The following is a 23,681-nucleotide window of genomic DNA, read 5'->3' on the forward strand; positions in this document are numbered from 1 at the left end:
TGCTGTAATTACAAATGTTTAGTATTGTCTCATGACCCTTATGGAAACCTGACAACTGTAATGTTCTCTCACCTCATTTAGCCAGTTTTGCAGTGCAAGAAATGCATGAACTGCTACCATCCGGCCTGTTTAGGACCCACATATCCCAAACCTGTCAAAATGAACACATCATGGGTGAGTTATCTGTCCTGTTGCATGATAACATTCTAGCATGTTTTAGGTAACACTTATTCACACTTAACACTTAAAGTTGAGTTATTCAGACAGTGACAATCAATCAAGTTATTATAGTCACGAGTTCACCTTGTTTCTTTGTAGACTTGTATGCTGTGCATTAGGTGTAAGAGCTGTGGTGTGACTCCAGGGAAGTCCTTTGACCTGTGGAACCATGAGCTGAATCTCTGCCCTGACTGCACCAAACTCAACAACAAAGGTTTGACAACACAGTGTTGCCATATTTTGTGGTTAATTTTGACAAATCGGACTATATATTAGTGATAAGCAAATAAATTATGCCATCAATTATGATCATTCCGCTTTGTGTCAGACAAAATCTACCAACAGTCACGTAAATGGATAGTGCACATTTTCTGTTTTCAAATATTTTTAGTCAATTTGATATTTCCCCAAATAAGCGTTCATATAAAACCTGCAATTTTGTAAATGTCATCATAATTGTTTTTATATTTGTGTGTATATATCGGCAATCGACCACCCCATCAGCTATTAAACATCTCATATCAGGGGGCCTGGGAAGCTCAGCGAGTATCGATACTGACTACCACCCTTGGAGCCGCGAGTTCGAATTCAGTGACTCCAACCAAGTGTCTTAAGCAACCAAATTGGCCCGGTTGCTGAGCAGGGTAGACTCACATGGGGTAACCTCCTCGTGGTCGCGATTAGTGGTTCTCCCTCTCAATGGGGTGTGTGGTAAATTGTGCGTGGATTGCGGAGAATAGCATGAGCCTCCACATGCGGAGTCTCCGCGGTGTCATGCACAATGAGCCATGTGATTAGATGTGTGGATTGATGATCTCAGAAGCGGAGGCAACTGAGATTTGTCCTCCGCCACCTGGATTGAGGTGATTAACCATGCCACCACGAGGATCTAAGTAGTGGGAATTGGGCATTCTAAATTAGGATAAAAGGGGTTAAAAAATAAATAAAATAAAACACCCAAATCGGTTAGGAACTACATTTTATAAATTTGTCGTTTATTTGTATTTTTTTTCCAGGCAACTTCTGTACTGTGTGTCTGAAGTGCTATGAGCAGAATGAATTTGATAGCAGAATGATACAGTGTGCCCGATGTGCCCACTGGGTCCATACCAAATGTGAGGGACTCACAGGTAAGACTGTGTGTGGGTTTTTTGTTGTAACTATCAACGCCTTACTTATCCCACACTTAGTTCTTTCTCTGTTACATCCTCAGATGATCTATATGAGATCCTGTGTCCTCTGCGGGGGAAGAGTCTGGTGTTCTCCTGTGCTGCATGCAGTAAGAAATTCCACAGCGACTGGAAGGATGTGGTGCTGGAGGTTTTGAAGAAAGGGTTGGAGAAGATCATGAATGGATTGAAGAGCTCTCCGACCTCCCACCACCTCTTTATTTGTGCACAGGTTAGGTTTTCAACAGGCTGTTTTTCATTGAGACTTCTCTGATAGTAACTTCAACATAGTTTAAAGGGGACATATAAAAAAAATACTTTTTCTTGCCAAGTTGTAAGTCATTTAAAAGAGAGGTTGACTAAATATTACAGACGAAGCTAAAAAAAATACAATATGTCCCCTTTAAGGGCATAGTTCTCTCTCATCATTTACTCATCCTCATGTCATCCCTGATGTGTATCACTTTCTTCAGCAGAACACACATTAATATTTTTAGAAGAATATTTCATCTCTGTCAGTCCATAAAATGCAAGTGAATGGTGTCTAGGCATCCAAAGATCCAAAAAGCGCACAAAGGCAGCATAAAAGTAATCCATATGAGTGGTTTTATCCGTATATTCAAAAGCAATTCGAGAGTAGTGGGTGAGAAACAGATCAATATAACAAGTCCTTTTTTACTATAAATCTCTTTTGTTTTTGGTGATTCACATTCTTTGTGCATATCGCCAACTACTGGTAGGGGCTGATCAAAGGTGGAGATTTATTGTAAAAAAGGACTAAAATATTTATCTGTTTTCCCATACATCATATTGCTTCTGAACACATGGATTTAACCACTGGAGTCGGATGGATTACTTTTATGCTACCTTTATGTGCTTTTTGGACTTTCAAAGTTTTGGTCACCATTCACTTGCATTGTATGGACCTACATAATTTTTTATTTTCTCCCTTTTCTTCCCAATTTGGTATGCCCAATCCCAATGCGCTCTTAAGTCCTCATGGTGGTGTAGTGACTCGTCTCAATCTATGTGGTGGAGGATGAACTGCAGTTGCCTCCATGTCTGAGACCATCAGTCCACGTATTTTATCACGTGGCTTGTTGAGCGCATTACCGCGGAGATCTAGCATGTGTGGAGGCTCACGCTGTTCTCCGCAGCATCCCCGCACAACTCACCACGCGCCCCACCGAGAGCAAGAACCATATTATAGCGACCACGAGGAGGTTAACCCAACGTGACGCTACCCACTACTGGGCAAGTTGGTGGCTTAGGAAACCTGACTGGAGTCACTCAGCATGTTAGCATGGATTCGAACTTGCGACTCCAGGTGTGGTAGTCAGCGTCTTTACTTGCTGAGCTACACAAGCCTCCCTGAAATATACTTGTAAAAATATTTGTTTGTGTTCAGCAGAAGAAAGAATGCCATACACATCTGGGATTGCATGAGGGTGAGGTAATGATGAGAGAATATCTAATTTCTGGGTGAACTGTTTCTTTAATATTTGTCTGTTCATCTTCCCATAGTGTCTTGGTATATCTAACTTTGAAAATAGATAAAACATTAAAAAAAACTAAAAAATGTAAATGAAAGTGTAAAAGCCCAAAAGAACCATTTCATAAAATGCTTCTATAGATTAGATTCAAAAATTGGATTGTAACAAATTTGCTTTTAATGTGTATCTGAACAGTGTGAGGCCTGTCCAGACATGGAAATTGAAAAGGAACAGTTAGGATGTTGTCTACATCCTGTAGAGCAGAATCTGCAGAAGAACCTGTACACCACACTGGTGAGATGTGTGACCATACATGCTTCGTTATGACCACATAAACAAGGTTTACAAATGAAGAATTCCACAAAAAGAACAGACATTTATGTTTTACCATGTACTGTGTACTGGAAGGTGGAATTCTTAGAAACTACATGTTCAGTACTCCATGAATCCCTATAAATGATTCTAGATACTAAATACCTCCAAAGATTTTTTTTAAAATAAAGAAGTAACTGATTACACTTTACTCTGTTTAGAAAGCATTTCATGAGGATGTTGCTACAGTGATGGTGAAAAGACTGAAAAAAGAGGAGTCCCTTATACAGGAGCAGAGGCCCACAAGCTATGCCAAGCAGTATTATTTAAAGGTAACTTTTATTAAAAATATTTGCTACCTAGAATAAAGTTGTGATTGACTTTGGAGCTTTTCAGGTCAGATATCACTGGGAATTTTCTTGCAATACATAATGTACTTACATTGGTTTTGTGGAATGTATTTAATAAAAATGTCGTTATATTTGTTCATTTGCAGATAGTGGAACAAGTATTTAGTTGGTTCAGCAGTCAGGACCACAAGACATGGAACTCACATATTCAAGTATTTCCAAGGTATGTACCCCTCCATTTTGTGTATATATATATATATATATATATATATATATATATATATTATATATATATATATTTTTTATGGGTTAAATTCAATTTATGCTCTTTTGACTGTATCTCAAGCTTGATGTCAGCTGCCACTATTCATTTTGATGGGTCGTAAATAAATTGATTAATGTTTTTTGTTTTCCTAATTAGAGACTGTTGCCGTTTTTTGTAGCAGAAATTTGAAGACTATTTTTGTATTGGAATTTTTAAGTACTGGAATTATTCAATGTTAGCATGTTTATTATTTCTGTAAAGTTGTCTAAGATTTTCTTTTGAGGTTGGACTTCTTATCTAGATGGATAAACATTTGGTTGTGCATAACCGGCCTTGTCACTTCACTGATCACAGAATACCAATGCATGGTTACACCTGACCCATTGACCACCCAATTGGCAAATTATTGAATACATTTACTTAAGAATATGTTAAATGTATTCATGTTTTTCTTTTTGTGGTGTTTTTAAGTTACGGTGCATTTTTGCCCCTTTTATTTCATAGTGGTATGCTCCCTCAAGCAGTAATTCCCCCGAGTGATGAACACAGTTATGCACAATGGCTCAAAGATCAGGACCGTACCATTATCAGGCCAGAGGGGGCCCCAGAAAACACTCAGTCACAAGGTAAATAATTGTATTTTTATCTTTATGGCACATGCTCTTCTCTTGTTTGTCTTATTTTTATTTTTTTACATGAACCACAGATCTGGAGATCTCCTTTGGGGATGAAAGACAGTGCAGCTTCTGCCAGCAACATGGAGAAGCCAAACCGAATGTAGGTTATGCCTATGGCAGTTCTGTATTCAGATATAAGTATTATGTTGGGCTGAGTTGAGTTGTACTGTCTCTTTGTAGGATGCTGGTAGGCTGCTGTATATTGGGCAGAATGAATGGGCACATGTAAACTGCTGCGTGTGGTCGGCGGAAGTGCAGGAGGTCAAAGGGGCATTATTGCATGTCCACAGTGCTGTCGCCAGAGGCCGTTGCATGGTTGGTATCACTTAAAACTGTATAGTGTCATTAGTTATATTGTCAAACAGAACTGAGCATTTATAAAGAAATGGCACTAACCAAATAATGTTAATATATGTATAATTATATAATATGCCAATATATTTTTTTTTAGTATTTATGCATTTGGCAGACGCTTTTATCCAAAGCGACTTACAGAGCACTTATTACAGGGACAATCCCCCCGGAGCAACCTGGAGTTAAGTGCCTTGCTCAAGGACACAATGGTGGTGGCTGTGGGGTTCGAACCAGTGTCCTTCTGATTACCAGATTACCATTTATGTGCTTAGACCACTACACCACCACCACTCCTTTTATAATAAATAATAATATTTAATCATTCTTATCTATATACTGAAAATAGGGAGATATATTAAAATGAATATTGCCAGGCCAGGAAAAGTCATGGGATTCTAATAAAAGTTTATTCGGTCAATATTTATTTTTCTACTTGTGCTCAGTTCTGAAATATTTTATTGACTTGAATGCTCTTTGTGATTTATATAAAAAAAAAAAATAGAAAACTCCGTATCCCAGTTTCACAAGGGAAAGGAAAAGTAATGTAAAATGTATTGCTCAAAACGTGTGGGAACCTAGTCAGTTGGTAGAGGGCTTTGGCAAGACGGTTGTGAGATACTTTTCATCAGAGCTGCACCGATACCAATTTTTGAAGGCCGTTACAAGTACATTTGGGTATCGGCCGATACGCAGTACCGATACAAGTAGTTTTGTGTTTGTAAACGTATGCCATTCAATGTGCATTTGATATCTTGATATTGCCAATATTAGCATTTTCAGTCATTAAAAAAGACAATTCAGGACCGTTTTAATAAGGTGTATCTTACCTTTAAAAGGATCCCATCTAACACGTACACGTTATTCATGCTGTATTGTTATTTTTATCATATTGTTCTGTGCATTCACGGAGAGGACAGTGCAGTTTTAGTACTGATTGATTGTTCTGTTTTTGTTGCGTTGAGTCTAACTTAGTTCGACGTCTGTTCGGTTGCTTTATACTGGGTTTTTATTGGCCTGAAGTAAAGTGACACAGTAACTTCCAGCTTCGTCTGTACATGTAACAGATTATTTTTGGAGTTGCGTTGTTTATGGTAACAATGGCCTTCTGGCTCGAGCATCTCTGGCGAGAGTATGATCATGGCGCTCTTTTTTCTTTTTTTTTCTCAAACACAAATGTGTGGAGAGAAAGAGAAGGTGGATGGAATGAAATCTCACGCATTATTTTCAAACGATTTCTTTTCTTGCTGTCTTTTATCTGTCAAAATGACATTTGGAATCTGTCATGTGCACAGAAGGAGAGCACCAAGGGAAATCTAGAGGTGCCCTTTTGGTCATTCAGAAAAAGGGAAGATATTTTTATAACTAAATTAAAATCTCATAATCTCACAACCGTAATAATGTGTTATTATGAGATTTCTTTGTAAATCACAGGTGCATTAAAGAAAATTAAGCGGAAGTGCCTTTAAGAGTGTGTGCTATAGCCGATCGGGGGCAGATTCCAATCGTAAGTGATCCTCCATATTCTTTATACTCTCTCCGAAGTGCAGAGCCCTTGAAATCGGTAATCTGAAGGAAACATGTATGAATGTACCCTTCACTAACAATCTTGTGGATGGACCCACCGAGAAAAGATACATTTTCTCACTTTCTCGTTTTTTAATGAGCTTTCAAGTGGCGTCCCCTCCCGCAGCAGTGCCCTTCAAGGAAGCAGAAAATGCAGTATGTTATGTTCCGTTTCTGTTTGTCCTACGAAGGCCGTCTCGTTTAAACTGTTTGGAATTATCCATAAAAACAAATCCTGAATGAAGCGATTGGGAATTTGAGTTAAATCGCCACACAGGGAGGGAGAGAAGGCTTGTGCACGTGAGATAGTCCACATAAATCAGATAAAGATGGATAAAATAAAAAAATGGATGTTCTAGATTTAAATGGTTTAAAATGTTTCTCATGTTTTCAAACTGGTCTTAGAAGTACTGTGCACACATGTGCAACCACATTAATGTACTCGTACTCAGAAATGATACCGAGTATGAGTATTTACCCCCCCTGTATCGGCCCAATATGAATACTACAGAGTAGTATTGGTGCATCCTTACTTTTCATTATAGCGAACTGGATTTTCTGAACTTTCTGAAACTCTCTCTTTTATTAGCGCTGTGAACGTTGTGGCCAGACGGGGGCGACAGTTGGCTGCTGTCTTTCCTCATGTCAGAGTAACTACCACTTCATGTGTGCTCGTGCCAGCAACTGTGTTTTCCAGAGCGATAAGAAAGTTTACTGTTACAAACACCGTGACCTCATCAACAACAAGGTCTGTATAGTGTTTTACTCATATTTAATGATTTACAGTTACTGTAAAACTGAAATGTGATGAAAGTTTTCATTCTGATTTTCTCTTTATAGATCGAGCAGGGCAATGGGTTTGAAGTTCTCCGAAGGGTGTATGTAGATTTTGATGGAATCAGTCTCCGTAGGAAGTTTTTAACAGGCTTGGAGCCAGAGTCTGTAAATGTCATGATTGGTGAGTAAACGAATGCTGTTTTACTTTCGCCATGTTAGTTACTATAAGAGAGAATTCATCATGTCTTTCATCGTGTACCTATGCAGGATCTCTACACGTTCAAAAACTTGGTGTTCTGACAGAAGTTTCAGAAAATTCTGGAAAATTGTATCCAGTTGGCTACCAGTAAGTAAAATGAAGACTTTCAGTGAAGACATTCAGTTTTTTGTCAAACAATCTTTTCATTTAATGCTATGGTTATTAATCCAAAATGTTTATTTTTTCTTGTTATTGTCCAAGAAATTGCTGAAAATCCATTTCACGGCACCTAGTTACTCCACCACAAAATGTTTGCACTGTTATCAATATCCCGGTATTATCCTCAGATGGAGGCGTATTTTTCCCCACCTTTTAGATATTAGAGTATCAGGGATCAAATATGGGAAACAGTAGTTCTTCCTGCTTACTGATCTTTTTCTTAGAAATTTGTGCCTATTTTTTGTGGTTTCAGATGCTCTAGATGGTATTGGAGCACCATTGACCCTCGAAGACGATGCCGGTATACTTGTAAAGTGACAGAGGTTCGACCATCTACACGATGCAAAACTTCTTACTCCATGTTGGATCAGGGAGAAAATGAAACTATTGTGCACAGCCCAAAATCACACAATGGTTTGTATATAAACGTTTACATGTTTTTAATATTTAAAGCCAGCATTAAATAAAAATTCACCCTATCTATTTTCTAAATGTATGTTATTGATCTTATTGTGAATGATTCATCCATGCATATGTTTTTTTTTTTTCGTTTTTTACCTCGTTGTCTTTAATCTAAATGTAATAACTCGATTTTCTGGTGAAACGACAGACTTCTCTCTGGTGACGTATGCAGGACTTCTCCAATCATTTAGTCTGTTTAAATCCAGCCCTTTTCTTATGAATGCCACAAACTTGTGTAGAGATGAACGAAGCGTCAATCGCATGCTGCTGAAGGATGGCAAGGTGTATTTTTGTCTGTTTTCCATCAAAACTATCGTTCCTTAATCCAAACTTCCTAGGTTAGGGGTTAGCTGGCTTGAAATTACATTTAGAACGAGGAGGAATAACGGCAAATTTGTTGTGTTTGAGACATTTCGCACCTGAATTGCAGAGTTGTTCACTAATGAATACAACGCTTTGGATGCCTCTGCAGTTTATTTATATTTTTGAATGCAGTTGTCTTGGGATGCACAGCACGAGTGTTTTTGTTCCTTTATATTTAGTGTATTGTCATTCAAAACGTTAAAATATGATTATCTTTTACTCGTTTTTCAGCGGCTATAGCTTCTTCGTAAATAAAGTCTGGTATGTACTCATGCATTTATGTTGTCAGTTTGATCATAAATGTGTTGAGAACGCAGCTTAATTTAATTGATAACTGGCTCTGACTCAAGCAGCACAGTGGTAGTGTGTGTGTGTGTGTGTGTGTGTGTGTGTGTGTGTGTGTGTGTGTGTGTGTGTGTGTGTGTGTGTGTCCACCGCAAACTCTCATTCTGATCTGCCTCTGTTCTATTATGCAACGGCCATATATTCACAATCCAATCAACAAACAATAGATAAACTCAAATCTCTGCCCTACATTTTTTTTTCTTGTTCGATTGGCTGTTTTACTTGGAAATGTCACAATACGGAAGTAAAGTTGTTCACAACTTCCGTTTCATGCCGACTTTAAGAGTATTTTGTTGAGCTTCCATTGTGTAGTTTTGTGCCATTTAAGGTGTGAAAGGTTTGTACTGTCCCATTTGTCTATAAACAATGATCTGTTATGGAATAAGGCTCTTTCTGTCTCATAGATGAGGATGGTACAGACAGTGAGCCTTTTTCACCTGAACTGCCCCCCAGCACACCTTCCAAGACCAAACAAGACTCAGGGGCTGGAGCTAAGACTCCTGGGTATCCACACAACAGGAGACCAGCGGGAGGAATGTTCAGACCATTACCTTCCCCAGGTAAGATCAAGTAGCTTCATTGGCATGGTAAAAAAGAGGCTTTACATTGCTAAAGCATTAGTAACTGCAAATTTACATGCACACATACACACAGTTAAAAAACCATCAAGATTAGCCTAGGAAATTATTTTTAAAGCAAAGATAACAAATTCTTTTTTCTGACTTACATTTATGAATTTAGCATACGACTTAATAAGCTTGATGTTCCAAAGCAATTTACAAATGAGTAAGCAGAGGCAATTAATCCAATGGAAAAACAATACAAGTAGTGCTATGATACCTTATTTCAACTAGGGATATATAGAACTATTATAGAATAATAGTTCTTTACAAAAATTTGAACCCAAATAAAGCTGAACGGGGCAATTTTTCGTGCCGCCGAATGGAATTTTCAAAAATAAATGTTTGTTTTCAAACAGCTTTCTGAATATGCCCTAGGCTTCTGTTGATTGGCTAAACAGATACTCCTGCCACCAACTCACAGCATTGGTTATGTCAATGTTATTGTTTTGGTGTGGATGGGTCACTCAAAACTAGGGCTGCAATAAACGCCCACGAGGGACGGGCGTCCCCGCTCCAGAGGGTGCCTCAGTCGGGTGCCTCAGTCGGGTGCCTCAGGTCGGGTGCCTCAGTCGGGTGCAGTTTCAATCTCTCCCTCTTCACGCAACTCATAGATGTGGCGCTGGCTTCACAGAGAAATGCCATTTTTGTAGTTTGTTTATGATGCACTTCCTTATTATTTGAACTTTAATAAAGGATGCATTAAAGATATAATGCCAGATTGTTTACTTTTTAGATGCTCTGACATTCAGGTTTTGCTTAAGTGGAATGCCAGATCTGGCTCTGCATTATTTCACGATGACAGTACATCTGTATTTCTTTATTTTGCATTTTTCCATTATAATTCTGATATATTTTGTGATCTACATCACCTGAAGCTGTTTGGAAAGATTAGAGTGCATCGGACATGTGTTTCTTCCTCTCCTCAGTCAAGTGCGATCTGTTGTGCTCCTCTCTCACGTCATTGTTAGAGTTTCATATCATCTCATGTTACGATAAATGAGATGAAATGACTATTCGACACCGAAAATTTGTATCGACAGTTTTTTTTTGTCATTGTTGATAACGTCGACTAATCGTTTCAGTGCTACTCAAAACAGGCATTTTTATAGCTCCATAGAGACAGTGTTTACAGTTATTTAGAAAATTAACCAACAAATGGCTTACAGTTGTCTATGCATATTAAGCTGGGATAGGAAAGTATTTTAACACAGAACTATTTACATACTTCAGCTTTAAAACAGCAATCATTCAAAGTCAAGTAACACAAAGTTCCCTTTAAATGCTTCCTCAGGTAATGTTTCCACATCCCATCATATTTTGACCATCAGTGACTTTGATGAAACTCGACGTGCAACAAGGCGGTATTCCACACGTAGCCGAAATGCATCTCCTCCCCCTGTGGTTCTACCGAACCCAATAACACTGCGATCAGGGGGCACCGGTCACCCTAGGTCACTTTCATTTAGCCCCCCTGTCTCACCACTCAGTGCAACTGAGAACTTCATGAGCTCCACCTCACCTCGACGAAGAGGGAGGCCTTCCTCTTTGTCTCCCTCTAGCGTCACCTCAGGGCCCTCTCCGCTACAAGCGGCTCTCCGAAGTACCTCGTCGACCTTACCTTTGTCTCCCCGCCTCTCCCCAAGGCTTCAACAGCCTTTTAAAACCACACCAACACCACAAGACCTTGCCCCTTTAGAGCCAGTAGAGGTTGCAGGTGTGTCAAGCCACAGAATTTCCTTGATGGCCACCTTATCTGACAATTCAGATCAAGAACTGCTTCCTGCACACTTTGATCCAGACACTGATGTGGCAGTGGCCTCGATATTGAATGCAAAGCTAGAATTCGACGAGGCTTTGCTCAATGAAAATGTGGCTCTGCACTGTGACCCACAATGTGGTGAGGGAGACGCTGAAGAAATCGGGGATGGAGAACGTGAGTTGGAGAACAGTTTGTCAGGTTTGACACAAGTCAGTGCCGGCAAGGACTTGCCTTGTCTTTCAACTTCAGAGTTGAAGATGGAAGCAGACTCCGCTGATGAGGATGCTGGCCATTACCTAAACTTCTCTCGCACAGTAGTGGTTTGTGAGGCTCTCAAAGACACTTCACAGGTAGGTCTCACTGTCCATCCTAACTCAGGGTCTATCTCACAGCTGGATGGAGCTGACAATGACTCGGAAAGTGATGCAAGTGAAGCCAACGCAGAGGATAGTTCTCAGGAAGTAGGAAATAGTTTTCATTGTCAGAATACTGAGCCATCAAAATGCAATGGTTCAACCAAGGGCAGATCCCTTGGCAACGGGCAGCTGGTTTGCACTCCGACATCTTCCCCATCTGAAAATCCTTGTACAGCAGATTCTGTTGATCAGAATGCTGAGCTGGTAACATCAGCAACACAAACCATGGACTTACTTTGTGAAGAACAGGACATTCAGGGAATAACTTCTTTGCAAGAGATCGGGAACTTTCTTGTTGACTCTAGTACGAATGTATACAACCAACAAGATGCGCCCTTAACAGGTGAGGAGGAAGTCTTGTTGGACAATGAATCAACAGAGAGTTCAAAAGAGGAATTCTTGGATGACACCAGTGGGAATTTTATACCTGCTGGTTTTGACAGCATTGTTTTGGACAGGACAGATAATGCTGCTGGTCCTGAGAAATCGTGTGATTCCTCATCAGTAAACGTATTAAACAGGGATGGATTAGGTCTGAAGAATGTGGCATCACTTGTTGAGAAAACAGCAGCAGCCACGCCATCAAGTAGTACTAGAACTATTAATATAATCACGCCAGCTAGACACACACAAAGACGTTTAATTACCATTCAACCTGTATCACAATCCCAAACCCTCCAGATGGCCATGCCTGTTGGCACTTCTTTGCCACTGTCTCTGCCCGTCAATGTTGTCTCGTCTTCTCCCGTCATGTGCGTTACTCCACAAGGAACACCGCTTGGAACGCCCTGCCCGGTTGTAATGAATGGCTTTGGAGCTCTGCCGAAGGAAGCCACAAGGGGTCGTACCATCGCCATACGCATTGCCACCCCAAAACAAGTGACTGAGCAGTCTCTGCCACAATGTTTTACCAGTATGCCCTCTTCACCTCAGGTTCTACTTGTCAACCGTGCCGGCCAGATTCTTGTGAAAAACCCACAAACTAACACATATCAGATTGCTAGTGCTAATTCCCCCTCGTATACCCAGATCAGCCAGATTGCGAAGATAATCCACAGCGGGAATATTCTCCAACGACCAGTCCCTAAGGTCACAGTAATGCCGGTCCCACAGGCTCAGGCTAGTCTAGGGAAAAGCCCACCAACACGTATCATATCTTACAGCTGCAACAATGGAGTAGCACCGTCAACCCAAGTGCTGATACGGAGGATAACTCAGAGTGATACTGGAAGCCAGCCTCATGGTATCAGTCAGTCCATAGTACAAAACACAGTCTTGGTTAAGCCCAAGAACGCCTCAAGATCTGAGGGTGGGCAGAAGCAATTGGCCCAGGCGATAATAGACAAAGCAATGGCAAGCCACCGTGACATAAGTCCTAGTATTCTGACGCCTTCTGGATTCCAAGTCTCTCCCTGCCCCAATAAAAACCTCTCTCCTGACTCAAGTGAATCATCTCCTGGGTTTCACCTGCGGCCCCAGCCCAGCATCTTGTCCCACTCTAAGCCTCAGGTCAAGATCAAGAGAGTGTCTTCAGCAACTGATCAAATTGGTGTGAAAAAATGCAAGACTGACTTCTTGGAACAGACAGACCCTAGTTCCCAGGATGACCTCAACAGGCAAGGACAAATATGAGTCAAACTACTATTAATATAATGATTTAACAATATTGTTTATCTTTAAAAGGTTATTATTCTAATAATGTTATGCAATAGTAGTATTTTTTTTCTCTAATGCTTAGATCGAACAGGGTTAGAATAAAGACCCCAAGTTTTAAGGATTTCCTTGACTTTGATGACCTGGATGCCGGATCTCTCGTACAGCCGAGGAATAAATCCAAAGTGGTTGAACAAGCAAGGTTAGTAATGATGATTTAAAGTCATATTGTTAAAGGAAAAGCTCCCACAAAATGTTTAATTCTCTCATCATTTACCACCGTCATGTAGGTCTAGGTGGTATGGTGATACAGTATATCATGTGATGATATAAAATGGGGTAAATCCCTAAATCAAGACCAGAATTATCAACCGTAACTCCACATTTAGCTTTTAATCTACCAAACTCTCAGACTTTTCCGGCTTAGTGTGTTAAGCACCAGAATATTGTAGAGACGTGGGGGTTGGCTCTTTTGACATGGGACACCATACTGAGTCCCTTTGTGGGCAAGTCTTGATGGACCAAGTTTGAGTATACACAAGTGCAAATGAGATTTAGGAGCTATTTCAGAGGGCAAGATGTTCACGGAAATACAACTTAGTGTGAGGAACAGCCATTCTAATTTATGACACCAGGAGTCATAGAATTCAGACTTAGAATACAGTGCATGAGTCATATGGACTACAGTTTATGATACCTTTTTGGAGCTTGACAGCCCCGGACTCCTTTTTGCTTTCATTGCATGGACAATGAAATGGACAATGTTTTTTTTTTGTGGAAGTTTAATTCTTTTGTGTTTGATGAAAAGCCATACAGGTTTGGAATGACATGAGGATGAGTAAACAACCTTTTTTGTCAAGTATTCTTTTAAGTTATACATAAAAATAGGCAGACACAATATTTTCTTGTCCTACTCTTTAGAGTTCCTCTAAATGAATCAGAGCCCACTGCAACCCAGGGAAGGGATACACTTGACAGTGGCAAATCTCAGTGTATGAGCTCCAAACATGGTGAAAATGCTGACTGGGCTCCTTATGCAGGTGAAATTACAACATGAGTTTCTTTTTTTTTATGTAACATGTATATTGTGAGCAATTAAATTAAATGCACTCTGATAATATCAAAAGTTTTTCATCTTTCCAGACTGTTTACAACTTCATACGTAGAACAATAATTAGCATTTAAAGAGTTAAAGATTCGCCATGTCCACATTTTAAAGTCCTAAATTACTGATATAATTGATTTAGAATTTGATATGACCCATAAGCTGCAGAATCTTAATACTGCATAAAGTGATTAGTGTCTTTGCGATCATGGCTGCATTAATACTCCATGTTTTCCACCGCGTTTAATTAGTCACCGAATCTAATTGAATAAATCTAAACTTTAGCGGAGCCATTTAAAACTTACTGCAACTATAATCTTTTCAGGTTGGAGTTCAGATGAGGACTCTCCATCACCTAGCAAGCAGGACAAGTATTCCAGTCAGTGTCAATCTCACCTGCGCTTCCAGATTACCAGTGAAGATGGATTCAGTATTGAAGCAGACAGTATGGATGGTCAGTATTGAGTAATCTCATTCTATGAAATATAAACACTTAAATTGACTGTGTTTAATGATATGTTTCTTCTCATGCATTGGGATCATTATCTGTCTACGACTGTTTCCTTAGTGGCATGGAAGGCAGTGATGGATGGTGTCCAGGAGGCGCGGATAGGCTGTCGTTTGGAGCATTTGCCCTTCAGCAGGGTAAATGGTGCTAGGGTGCTGGGCGTCCTCCATGATGCTGTGCTCTTTCTGCTGGAGCAGCTGCAGGGTGCTTCCCTCTGCCGGAAACACCTCTTCCGTTTTCACCAGCATGAGCAACAGGAAGAGGAGCTACCAATCAACCTCAGTGGCTGTGCTCGTGCTGAGGTCTATGAACGGTAATTCTCTAGTTTTGAAATCTTCATGAGTTTGATCCCTTCAAAAATATAAAAAATATATTCCTCAGCCAGTTCTCTGGAAAAGTCATGGAAATATCATGGAAGTGAATTGGTCAAAAGGTGTAAGACCCCTGTTTCTGTCTGATTGAAAATGAAAATTGCTTTGCCTTTTGCCCTCCAGAAAATCTACCTTTGATATGTTCAATTTCCTGGCGTCACAGCATCGTCAGCTTCCTGAGTCTAGGCCATGTGATGACGAAGAGGATGACGTTATGCTCAAATCCAGCAGGTTAGTGACCTGTAAAATATGTACTTTTTACTCATAACATGTACAACCTACATGTGTGCTAGACTAATTGAAAGCTTCTCATTAAAACATGTTTTTGTTATGCTAAATTTCTCCATACTTTTTCAACTTACCTTTTAGACGGGCAACAAGTACAGAGTTACCAATGGCAATGAGGTTTAGACACTTGGAGAAAACATCTAAAGAGGCTGTAGGAGTTTACAGGTAATGCCCCTTTTAGTGACACAGAGTGGTCAGTTTCCAGCCCAATTTAGCCCAGATTTCTTGTGCAAAACTAGTAATGAGTCCCATGCCTATAAAATAATTTTATTAATGTAACTTTAAAAGGCAAATGGCAAAAGCTGACCATTTCAGTGCAAACAAGGCCTTATATATTCTTCCTGTTATAGATCCGACATTCATGGTCGAGGTCTTTTCTGCAAGAGGAACATTGAGGCTGGAGAGATGGTGATTGAGTATGCTGGTAATGTCATCCGCTCTGTTCTCACTGACAAGAGGGAGAAATACTATGACAGCAAGGTATGTGTTATGATTAATTCATCTTAGTTTTTTTGGAAATGATACAACAAATCATTTAAAAAGGTCTTAAATTTGGAGACGGAAAGACACAAATCCTGATATGACCTAATGTGATACTCAAACTCCAAAAGAATACCATTTAATTAAATAAATGCATTCGCTGCGTCCTTAAAAGTAAAAATGTGATTGTTGTATTTTCTCCAAGCACGTGAGGGCTTGTGAGTCTTTTCAGCTGTTGTAGAGCAGTTCACAAACATTAGGACATATCAGAATTTATGACAAACTATCACAAATGATCACCTGTTAATGATGATGTCATGATGTAAAAGTCTGTTATTCATGATTTATTTTGAGACTTTGTGCGTTTCTATTTGTATAGGGATACAGTATTAATTTAATTTGTTCAGGGGTCGGTTGCTTAAACATAGACATTAACTTAAGACTTTGTCTAACAATTAGTCTGACTAGCTAAAGACATCATTGAAAGCCTATTGCATAAAACAAGCTCAGAGTTGTACACATTTAGTGATTTTAACCTAAATAATAAAAACTAGGGCTGTCAATCAATTGCAATTTTTAATAGAATTAATTACATGGTGTCCCAATTAATTAATCGCATATACAAATATTTGCTGAGAAAGCCCCTTATATAACAATAATTCAATATATAATGATTATACATACACTCACCTAAAGGATTATTAGGAACACCTGTTCAGTTTCTCATTAATGCAATTATCTAATCAACCAATCACATGGCAGTTGCTTCAATGCATTTAGGGGTGTGGTCCTGGTCGAGACAATCTCCTGAACTCCAAACTGAAGGTCAGAATGGGAAAGAAAGGTGATTTAAGCAATTTTGAGCGTAGCATGGTTGTTGGTGCCAGACAGGCCGGTCTGAGTATTTCACAATCTGCTCAGTTACTGGGATTTTCACGCACAACCATTTCTAGGGTTTACAAAGAATGGTGTGAAAAGGGCAAAACATCCAGTATGCGGCAGTCCTGTGGGCGAAAATGCCTTGTTGATGCTAGAGGTCAGAGGAGAATGGGCCGACTGATTCAAGCTGATAGAAGAGCAACTTTGCCTGAAATAACCACTCGTTACAACCGAGGTATGCAGCAAAGCATTTGTGAAGCCACAACACGCACAACCTTGAGGCGGATGGGCTACAACAGCAGAAGACCCCACCGGGTACCACTCGTCTCCTCTACAAATAGGAAAAAGAGGCTACAATTTGCAAGAGCTCACCAAAATTGGACAGTTGAAGACTGGAAAAATGTTGCCTGGTCTGATGAGTCTCGATGAGTCATTCAGATGGTAGAGTCAGAATTTGGCGTAAACAGAATGACAACATGGATCCATCATGCCTTGTTACCACTGTGCAGGCTGGTGGTGGTGGTGTAATGGTGTGGGGGATGTTTTCTTGGCACACTTTAGGCCCCTTAGTGCCAATTGGGCATCGTTTAAATGCCACGGCCTACCTGAGCATTGTTTCTGACCATGTCGATCCCTTTATGGCCACCATGTACCCATCCTCTGATGGCTACTTCCAGCAGGATAATGCACCATGTCACAAAGCTTGAATCATTTCAAATTGGTTTCTTGAACATGACAATGAGTTCACTGTACTAAAATGGCCCCCACAGTCACCAGATCTCAACCCAATAGAGCATCTTTGGGATGTGGTGGAACGGAGCTTCGTGCCCTGGATGTGCATCCCACAAATCTCCATCAACTGCAAGATGCTATCCTATCAATATGGGCCAACATTTCTAAAGAATGCTTTCAGCACCTTGTTGAATCAATGCCACGTAGAATTAAGGCAGTTCTGAAGGCGAAAGGGGGTCAAAAACAGTTTTAGTATGGTGTTCCTAATAATCGTTTAGGTGAGTATCATTTATATCAATGTATAATTATACATAGTTATCTTTAAATATTTAAAATTATATATATATATATATATATATATATATATATATATATATAATAACAAATATTCAGATAAATAAAATGCATTACATTCCTGTAGTAGAAGAGTTAATCATTGATAAGACAATACAAAAAGCGGCTTTAGAATTCAATGTATTGTTTACTACCATATTATTGATCATAAGTCAATCAATGGCATACAGTTCACAGCAACCATTTCACAAGTGAATTTGTCAATCAGTTCGAGATGTATTATGAGGGCTTGTTTAAGGGCCCGTCAATTTACACCTACGTCAGGTGTCTCGGGAGTGTTGCATCATAAACATAAAATGATTGGTCACTGTTTCAAGTTAAATATAGTTTGATACTCAATCTTTAAACAAATCTTGATATCCCTTAGATTGCATTTACGCTCCTTCGAGTGTTTTGAACACAAGAACATAACGCACGTTTGTGTTGTTCTGCCTACTGAAGTGTTTTCTTCACTGTATAAACATTGCTCATACAGCTGATATTTCAATTACTGCCCTCTGGAGTAAACAGGTGGTACTACAAGCTTGCATTTCTCAGGAATCTTCCTTATTATGGTGTGATTAATTGTGTAATTTTTTTTACCGCATTATTTTTTGTCAAATTAATCGCACTGAATTAATGCGTTAAATCGACAGCCCTAATAAAAACAAGAAATGTTGTTACCATCGTAGAAGTCAAAGTCTTCTACAAAGTCTCAACTCAAAACCCTTTCAGCCCTCAACTGAAGTCCCACTGGCTCAGATCACAGTTATTTTCCATGGCAACATAGAATGTAAACAAAAGTTCTAGGGTGTATGCAGTCTCACATTTTGGTCTTAAATTAGACTGATCTAAGTTTTTATGCAGCTGACTGAAAAAAGTTAAGACCAAAATTTTAGACTAACTAGTAAGACTAGTCTAAAAAGGTTTTATTTAACTGGCCCCAGGTCTTAAAGGTGATTTTAAAAACCCTGCAGCAACCCTGAAATGCATCTGGCTATTCAAGCCACATATGTAACCTTAACTCCGCCCAAAAAGCAGTACGTCAGCATAGGAAACTGCAATAAATAACAGTAAATAATAACAGAAAGGAACAGATGCATGTTGTTGTGGAGAAGGAACTTATTTCAAATTTTATTTGATTCAAATAAGTTTGATAAAACAAACAAAACATTGACAATAAGCGCAGTTGACGCACGCGCATTACGCATCTTATCTACGACAAGCCCAGAGGGGAAAAATACACAGTGCACACATGCACCCTGACTTTCAAATGGGATAAATCAGCCCCAGAAGGGCACCTCGAAGGGAGAACAATCATGATACTTAAAGCAGAAATTTCAATAAAATAACTTAAAAGGTGAGTTACAAATAAACGTTATTCAGTCTTCCAAAGCTCTCAATGGATAGTAAAGCTTTCGAAGGGAATAGTGCATATGGAGGATCACTTCTGAATGAGATGCACCACATGCATACAAGTGCACTGTGCAAAGTCACATGGAATCAAGTAATTTATGACATCTTTCAAATTCGCCGCCCAGCTTTAGCAATCTCGGAAGTGAAGTCTGTTTTATTTGCATATTGTGCGGGAATTGATGATCTGATTCAATTGGGATAGCAATCCGGTCAGTAAAAACGCATAAAGTGGTCAAGTGTAAATTGTTTCTCTCTTAATCCTCTTCTCTGCTTGTATTTTCTTGTCCATCCTCTATCTCTCTCTCTCCCCCAAGGGCATCGGCTGTTACATGTTTCGCATTGATGACTTTGATGTGGTGGACGCCACCATGCACGGAAACGCGGCGCGATTCATCAACCACTCCTGTGACCCTAACTGCTATTCAAGGGTCATCAATGTGGAGGGCCAGAAGCACATCGTTATTTTCGCCCTGCGGAAGATTTACCACGGAGAAGAGCTCACCTACGACTACAAGTTCCCTATTGAAGATGCCAGCAGCAAGTTGCACTGTAACTGTGGCACCCGGCGCTGCCGACGCTTCCTCAACTAGAGTTTGGTGGAAACTATTTACACCATCGTGGAGACATTTTGGGATGGTTGACTGTCTGCTGTCAGTAACCATCTTCTTTGAAGGAAGGGACCCATATTATTAGTGCTAAAGGGTGCAAAGATGAATGTATTCTAAAGGGACATTAGGGAAAACAACATAAACGGATCACAATCTGTAGATAGTTCATCAGGTGTGTAGCGATTTTTTTTGACCACCAGCATGTCTTGACTGGTTACTTTGAGCGGTTTTACCTTTCAACAACCTGCCAATATATAAGGTATGCTAAAGCTAAATTCTGGACTGGATCGGGCAGTCGATGTTTAATTTTGCAATTCGCTTTGATTCAACAATGAAAGATTGCGACCTCCAAACTGCTAACATAAATGAGTACTCTTTACTTAATTACGTCCTTTGTCCTTCCTCTACTTTTTTTTCCATCATGCCTTTCAAATCTCGCCACTGGTGGCTGGAAATGCAGTAGATATATTCTGGGACCCGAAGGATACTTTAAATCAGCTGTTAGTACTAATTTATAGAGGATTTCATAATGGAAGATACCCTGAAGTTTGAAAAGGGGTGTGATTATTTTTGCTACTGATTCAGAGGCGTTCTTTGATAGGTCGCCTTCAACAGCACCTTAATAATCTTTTCTCTTTTTTTCCAGAAATGTTCGCAGTGTATATATATGAACCAAAACAGGCTTACTTTTTCATCCAAAAATGCCAGAGAACCTCTTAAATGACAGAGTGGTTTGAAACATAAACAGGAGCCTGTTTATTGTTTCTAGAACATTTCCATTGTACATTTGTTTTTCTGTGTGCTTTTTATATTGGTGCAAGTGAATGTGTCAATTATAGCCACTTTTTTTAAAAGAATAACCCAAATAGATTTAATGCCTTGACTGTTTAACATATTTAAAGCTAGAATTTGTTTGCCCTGAATGCATATAAAGATGACTGCCCACAGTGTGCTGCAGTCGTGTACAGATATTTCCTTTTTCAAAGATTTCCAAGGATGTATCGTCCCATGTATGTATGCACCCAAAGCCCAAATCTTGATAGTTTTAAGAACCCACTGTTTTTATGTGCTTTTATATCTTGAGGCCAGTGTTTTTGGGGGTCTGTTGCTATTTTTTGCCAATTAGAATTACTTGTGCAGTGTTTAAAGTTGATAGTTAACAAAAATCCCATCTCTGGTTAACTTGATAAGAGCCTCGAGTCATTTTAACATGCACATGGTATTAATAAATATACACAAAACCATGCAAATGTATACGGGGGTCTAGCTTGAAGAATCCAACAAGCTGCTGATAGCCATGTGTCTTTCAAACCCCTTATTTACACAGCACGTTTTGGCCCATTCTCATGTCTTTAGGTTGACTACCTCAGTAGCTAAGTAGACCAGTGACAGCTAGTGAAATACAGTACAAACAATTACATAAATTATGCTGGGATAATCCCACACTAACTTTGATTTTATGCAATGTAACTGTTTGTTTGTTAATGTTTTTCAGAAACTTCCCAGACCCCTATTCCCTCATGCTTTTGTACATAATTGAAGTGTGCTTATTATTAAAAATGAAGACTGAGGCTTGATTCCATCCCTGAACATGAGGGAGCTCAGAGTTCATCCAACTCCGAGTCCATCTTTGTATATAGTTGTATAGAAGAATTTCAAAAGCTGATGAAATGCACTTTTTTTCTTTTTTTCAAATTTTATTTATGTTATGTACGTAATAAAGATTCAAAACTATTTGAACACAATCTTGAAATTTTAATTGTTCTACACTGCCTGGCCAAAAAATAAATAAGTTGCAGTTTGGATTTAAGGCAGTGTTATGATCTGGGGTTGCTTCAATTGGTCAGATCTAGGCTCAACAATGTTATGAAGTCTGCTGACTACCTGAATGTACTGAATGACCCTGTTATCCCATCAATGGATTTTTTTCTTCATAGATGGCACGGGCATGTTCCAGGATGACAATGCCAAGATTCATCAGGCTCAAATTGTGAAAGAGTGGTTCAGGGAGCATGACGAATCATTTTCACACATGAATTGGCCACCACAGAGTCCTGACCTTAAAACCCCATTGACAGTCTTTTGGATGTGCTGGAGAACTTTGGTTTGACTTTCCCATCGTCAATACAAGATCTCAGCAAAAAATTAATGCAACTCTGGATGGAAATAAATCAGAAACAGAATGAGCTTTATTGCCAAGTATACTTACACAAGGAATCTGTCTTTGTAAATGTTGTGATGGTGCATAAGTTTGGCGGATCAACGACAAATGTGCACTGTAATCAAAGCTAAAGGTGGTCCAACTAAATATTAGAGCATGCAAAAATTTTTTTGGCCTGGCAGTGTATACTTGGATGCCATGAGTGGTCCCCATTTTTAAGTTTTCCCAGATCCTTTGACCTCCACATCACAACGAAATTAAGCCACAATACAACAGAAAAGCCAAAATATGTGGCCCAGGTTTGAACGGCACAACAAAATTAGCAATGCAAAAAAAAAAAAAAAGAGAAGAAAACATAAACCACAACAACATACTTAAGCTATAACACAATGGACAAGCACGGCACTATTGAAATAATCCACAGCACGAAATTAAACCTTTTCTGATAATTTTGTGTTGTGGCTTTTTTGTTGTGTTGTGACCTAATATTGTTTTGTTGTGCAGCCATGGACCAATGTGAGAGTAAAGTTTGTCAACAAAAAAAAATAAATGGGCCAAGCCAATAGCAAAACATTAAAACAAGTCTTAACAACAAATTATTGCTCAGCAAATTAGCAAGAATAGAACAAGTAGATAAAGTAACATTATGGGATGGTTTTTCACTTTGATTTCTTTAAATGTTTTAGCCTTGTGGGTAAACTTACAGACAGCTTTTTACAGAAAGAAGAGTCAAGGTTGTCCCACTCAGTGTTGATGCTTTAAACAGTTGATGAGACCAAATATTCTCTATAGGGTTCAAATCTGGACTCTGACCAGGTCAAAACATGAGCCTGATGGACTTCTTGGCCGTCTTGTTGAAAAATAGCATCTGATCGTTCCTCTTTAGAAAGCAACTTTTCAATTGTGGAAATCAACTGTGACTTTTCACTGTGCAGCAGCTCACCAGTATCAGCAGCTGAAAAGGCTTCCCACACCATGACACTTCTTCCTCCATGCCTCACTGTGGTAGAGATGCATTCACTATTGTATTTCGCACAAGATCTTCTGGAGCATCGCCATGCAACTCAAATCGAGATTTATCTCTCCACACATCTCTGCTGAACCACTCTGAATCAAACTTTCCGTATTCTGACAAAAACTTCATTTTGTCTTTGATGTTTTTTCTGAGACAGCAGTGGCTTTTTAACACTTCTAGATACAAAACCTGCATGAGATCATTTTGTGGTTATTGCTGTTCTCGAAAGAGTCTTGTTTTCTGAGGTCTTGAATTCTGCTGACAGTTTTTATAGGCTTTTTGTCCTGTCTTTTGAGACCTGTCAATTTCATCAGGTGGTCAACTCTGCATGACAAGGCTTCGGATCTTCTTCATCCTTCCTTTCTGCCAACGTCACCTGTTGTTTCAAAGTGTTGACCTATTCTCCTAATAGCTGATTGAAAATAGGGATATTCTCTGCCTTTAGGATCTTGTAAACTTCAGAATAGCTACAGTTGGCCTGACGCAGACCAGCTATGCTGTTTCTGACAGCAACCCCTGAATTATATTTACTTTTATTTTGGAGATTTTCTCACTCCTTTACCTTGG

The 23,681-nt window shown here is 39.4% G+C and overlaps 1 protein-coding gene across 1 annotated transcript in view; it reads left to right on the top strand.

Annotated features, from left to right (window-relative positions):
* LOC127650369 (histone-lysine N-methyltransferase 2A-like) overlaps positions 1-22,723 on the top strand; it is a 43,867-nt gene extending 21,144 nt beyond the window's left edge. Inside the window, exons 14-37 of the mRNA XM_052135736.1 lie at positions 82-174; positions 319-433; positions 1,236-1,349; positions 1,433-1,620; positions 3,077-3,175; positions 3,415-3,525; positions 3,690-3,766; positions 4,313-4,434; positions 4,515-4,585; positions 4,666-4,800; positions 6,992-7,150; positions 7,243-7,360; positions 7,447-7,525; positions 7,851-8,011; positions 9,172-9,327; positions 10,682-13,181; positions 13,304-13,420; positions 14,140-14,258; positions 14,649-14,777; positions 14,892-15,144; positions 15,326-15,433; positions 15,572-15,655; positions 15,841-15,970; positions 19,645-22,723. Of these exons, the coding sequence (XP_051991696.1) occupies positions 82-174; positions 319-433; positions 1,236-1,349; positions 1,433-1,620; positions 3,077-3,175; positions 3,415-3,525; positions 3,690-3,766; positions 4,313-4,434; positions 4,515-4,585; positions 4,666-4,800; positions 6,992-7,150; positions 7,243-7,360; positions 7,447-7,525; positions 7,851-8,011; positions 9,172-9,327; positions 10,682-13,181; positions 13,304-13,420; positions 14,140-14,258; positions 14,649-14,777; positions 14,892-15,144; positions 15,326-15,433; positions 15,572-15,655; positions 15,841-15,970; positions 19,645-19,920 (5,514 nt within the window). The 3' untranslated portion in view covers positions 19,921-22,723. The remainder of the gene's footprint in view (positions 1-81; positions 175-318; positions 434-1,235; positions 1,350-1,432; positions 1,621-3,076; positions 3,176-3,414; positions 3,526-3,689; positions 3,767-4,312; positions 4,435-4,514; positions 4,586-4,665; positions 4,801-6,991; positions 7,151-7,242; positions 7,361-7,446; positions 7,526-7,850; positions 8,012-9,171; positions 9,328-10,681; positions 13,182-13,303; positions 13,421-14,139; positions 14,259-14,648; positions 14,778-14,891; positions 15,145-15,325; positions 15,434-15,571; positions 15,656-15,840; positions 15,971-19,644) is intronic.
* The last annotated feature ends 958 nt before the right edge of the window (positions 22,724-23,681 follow it).

This window comes from Xyrauchen texanus, chromosome 10, assembly GCF_025860055.1.
Source record: "Xyrauchen texanus isolate HMW12.3.18 chromosome 10, RBS_HiC_50CHRs, whole genome shotgun sequence".
In the NCBI taxonomy this organism is placed as follows: domain Eukaryota; kingdom Metazoa; phylum Chordata; class Actinopteri; order Cypriniformes; family Catostomidae; genus Xyrauchen; species Xyrauchen texanus.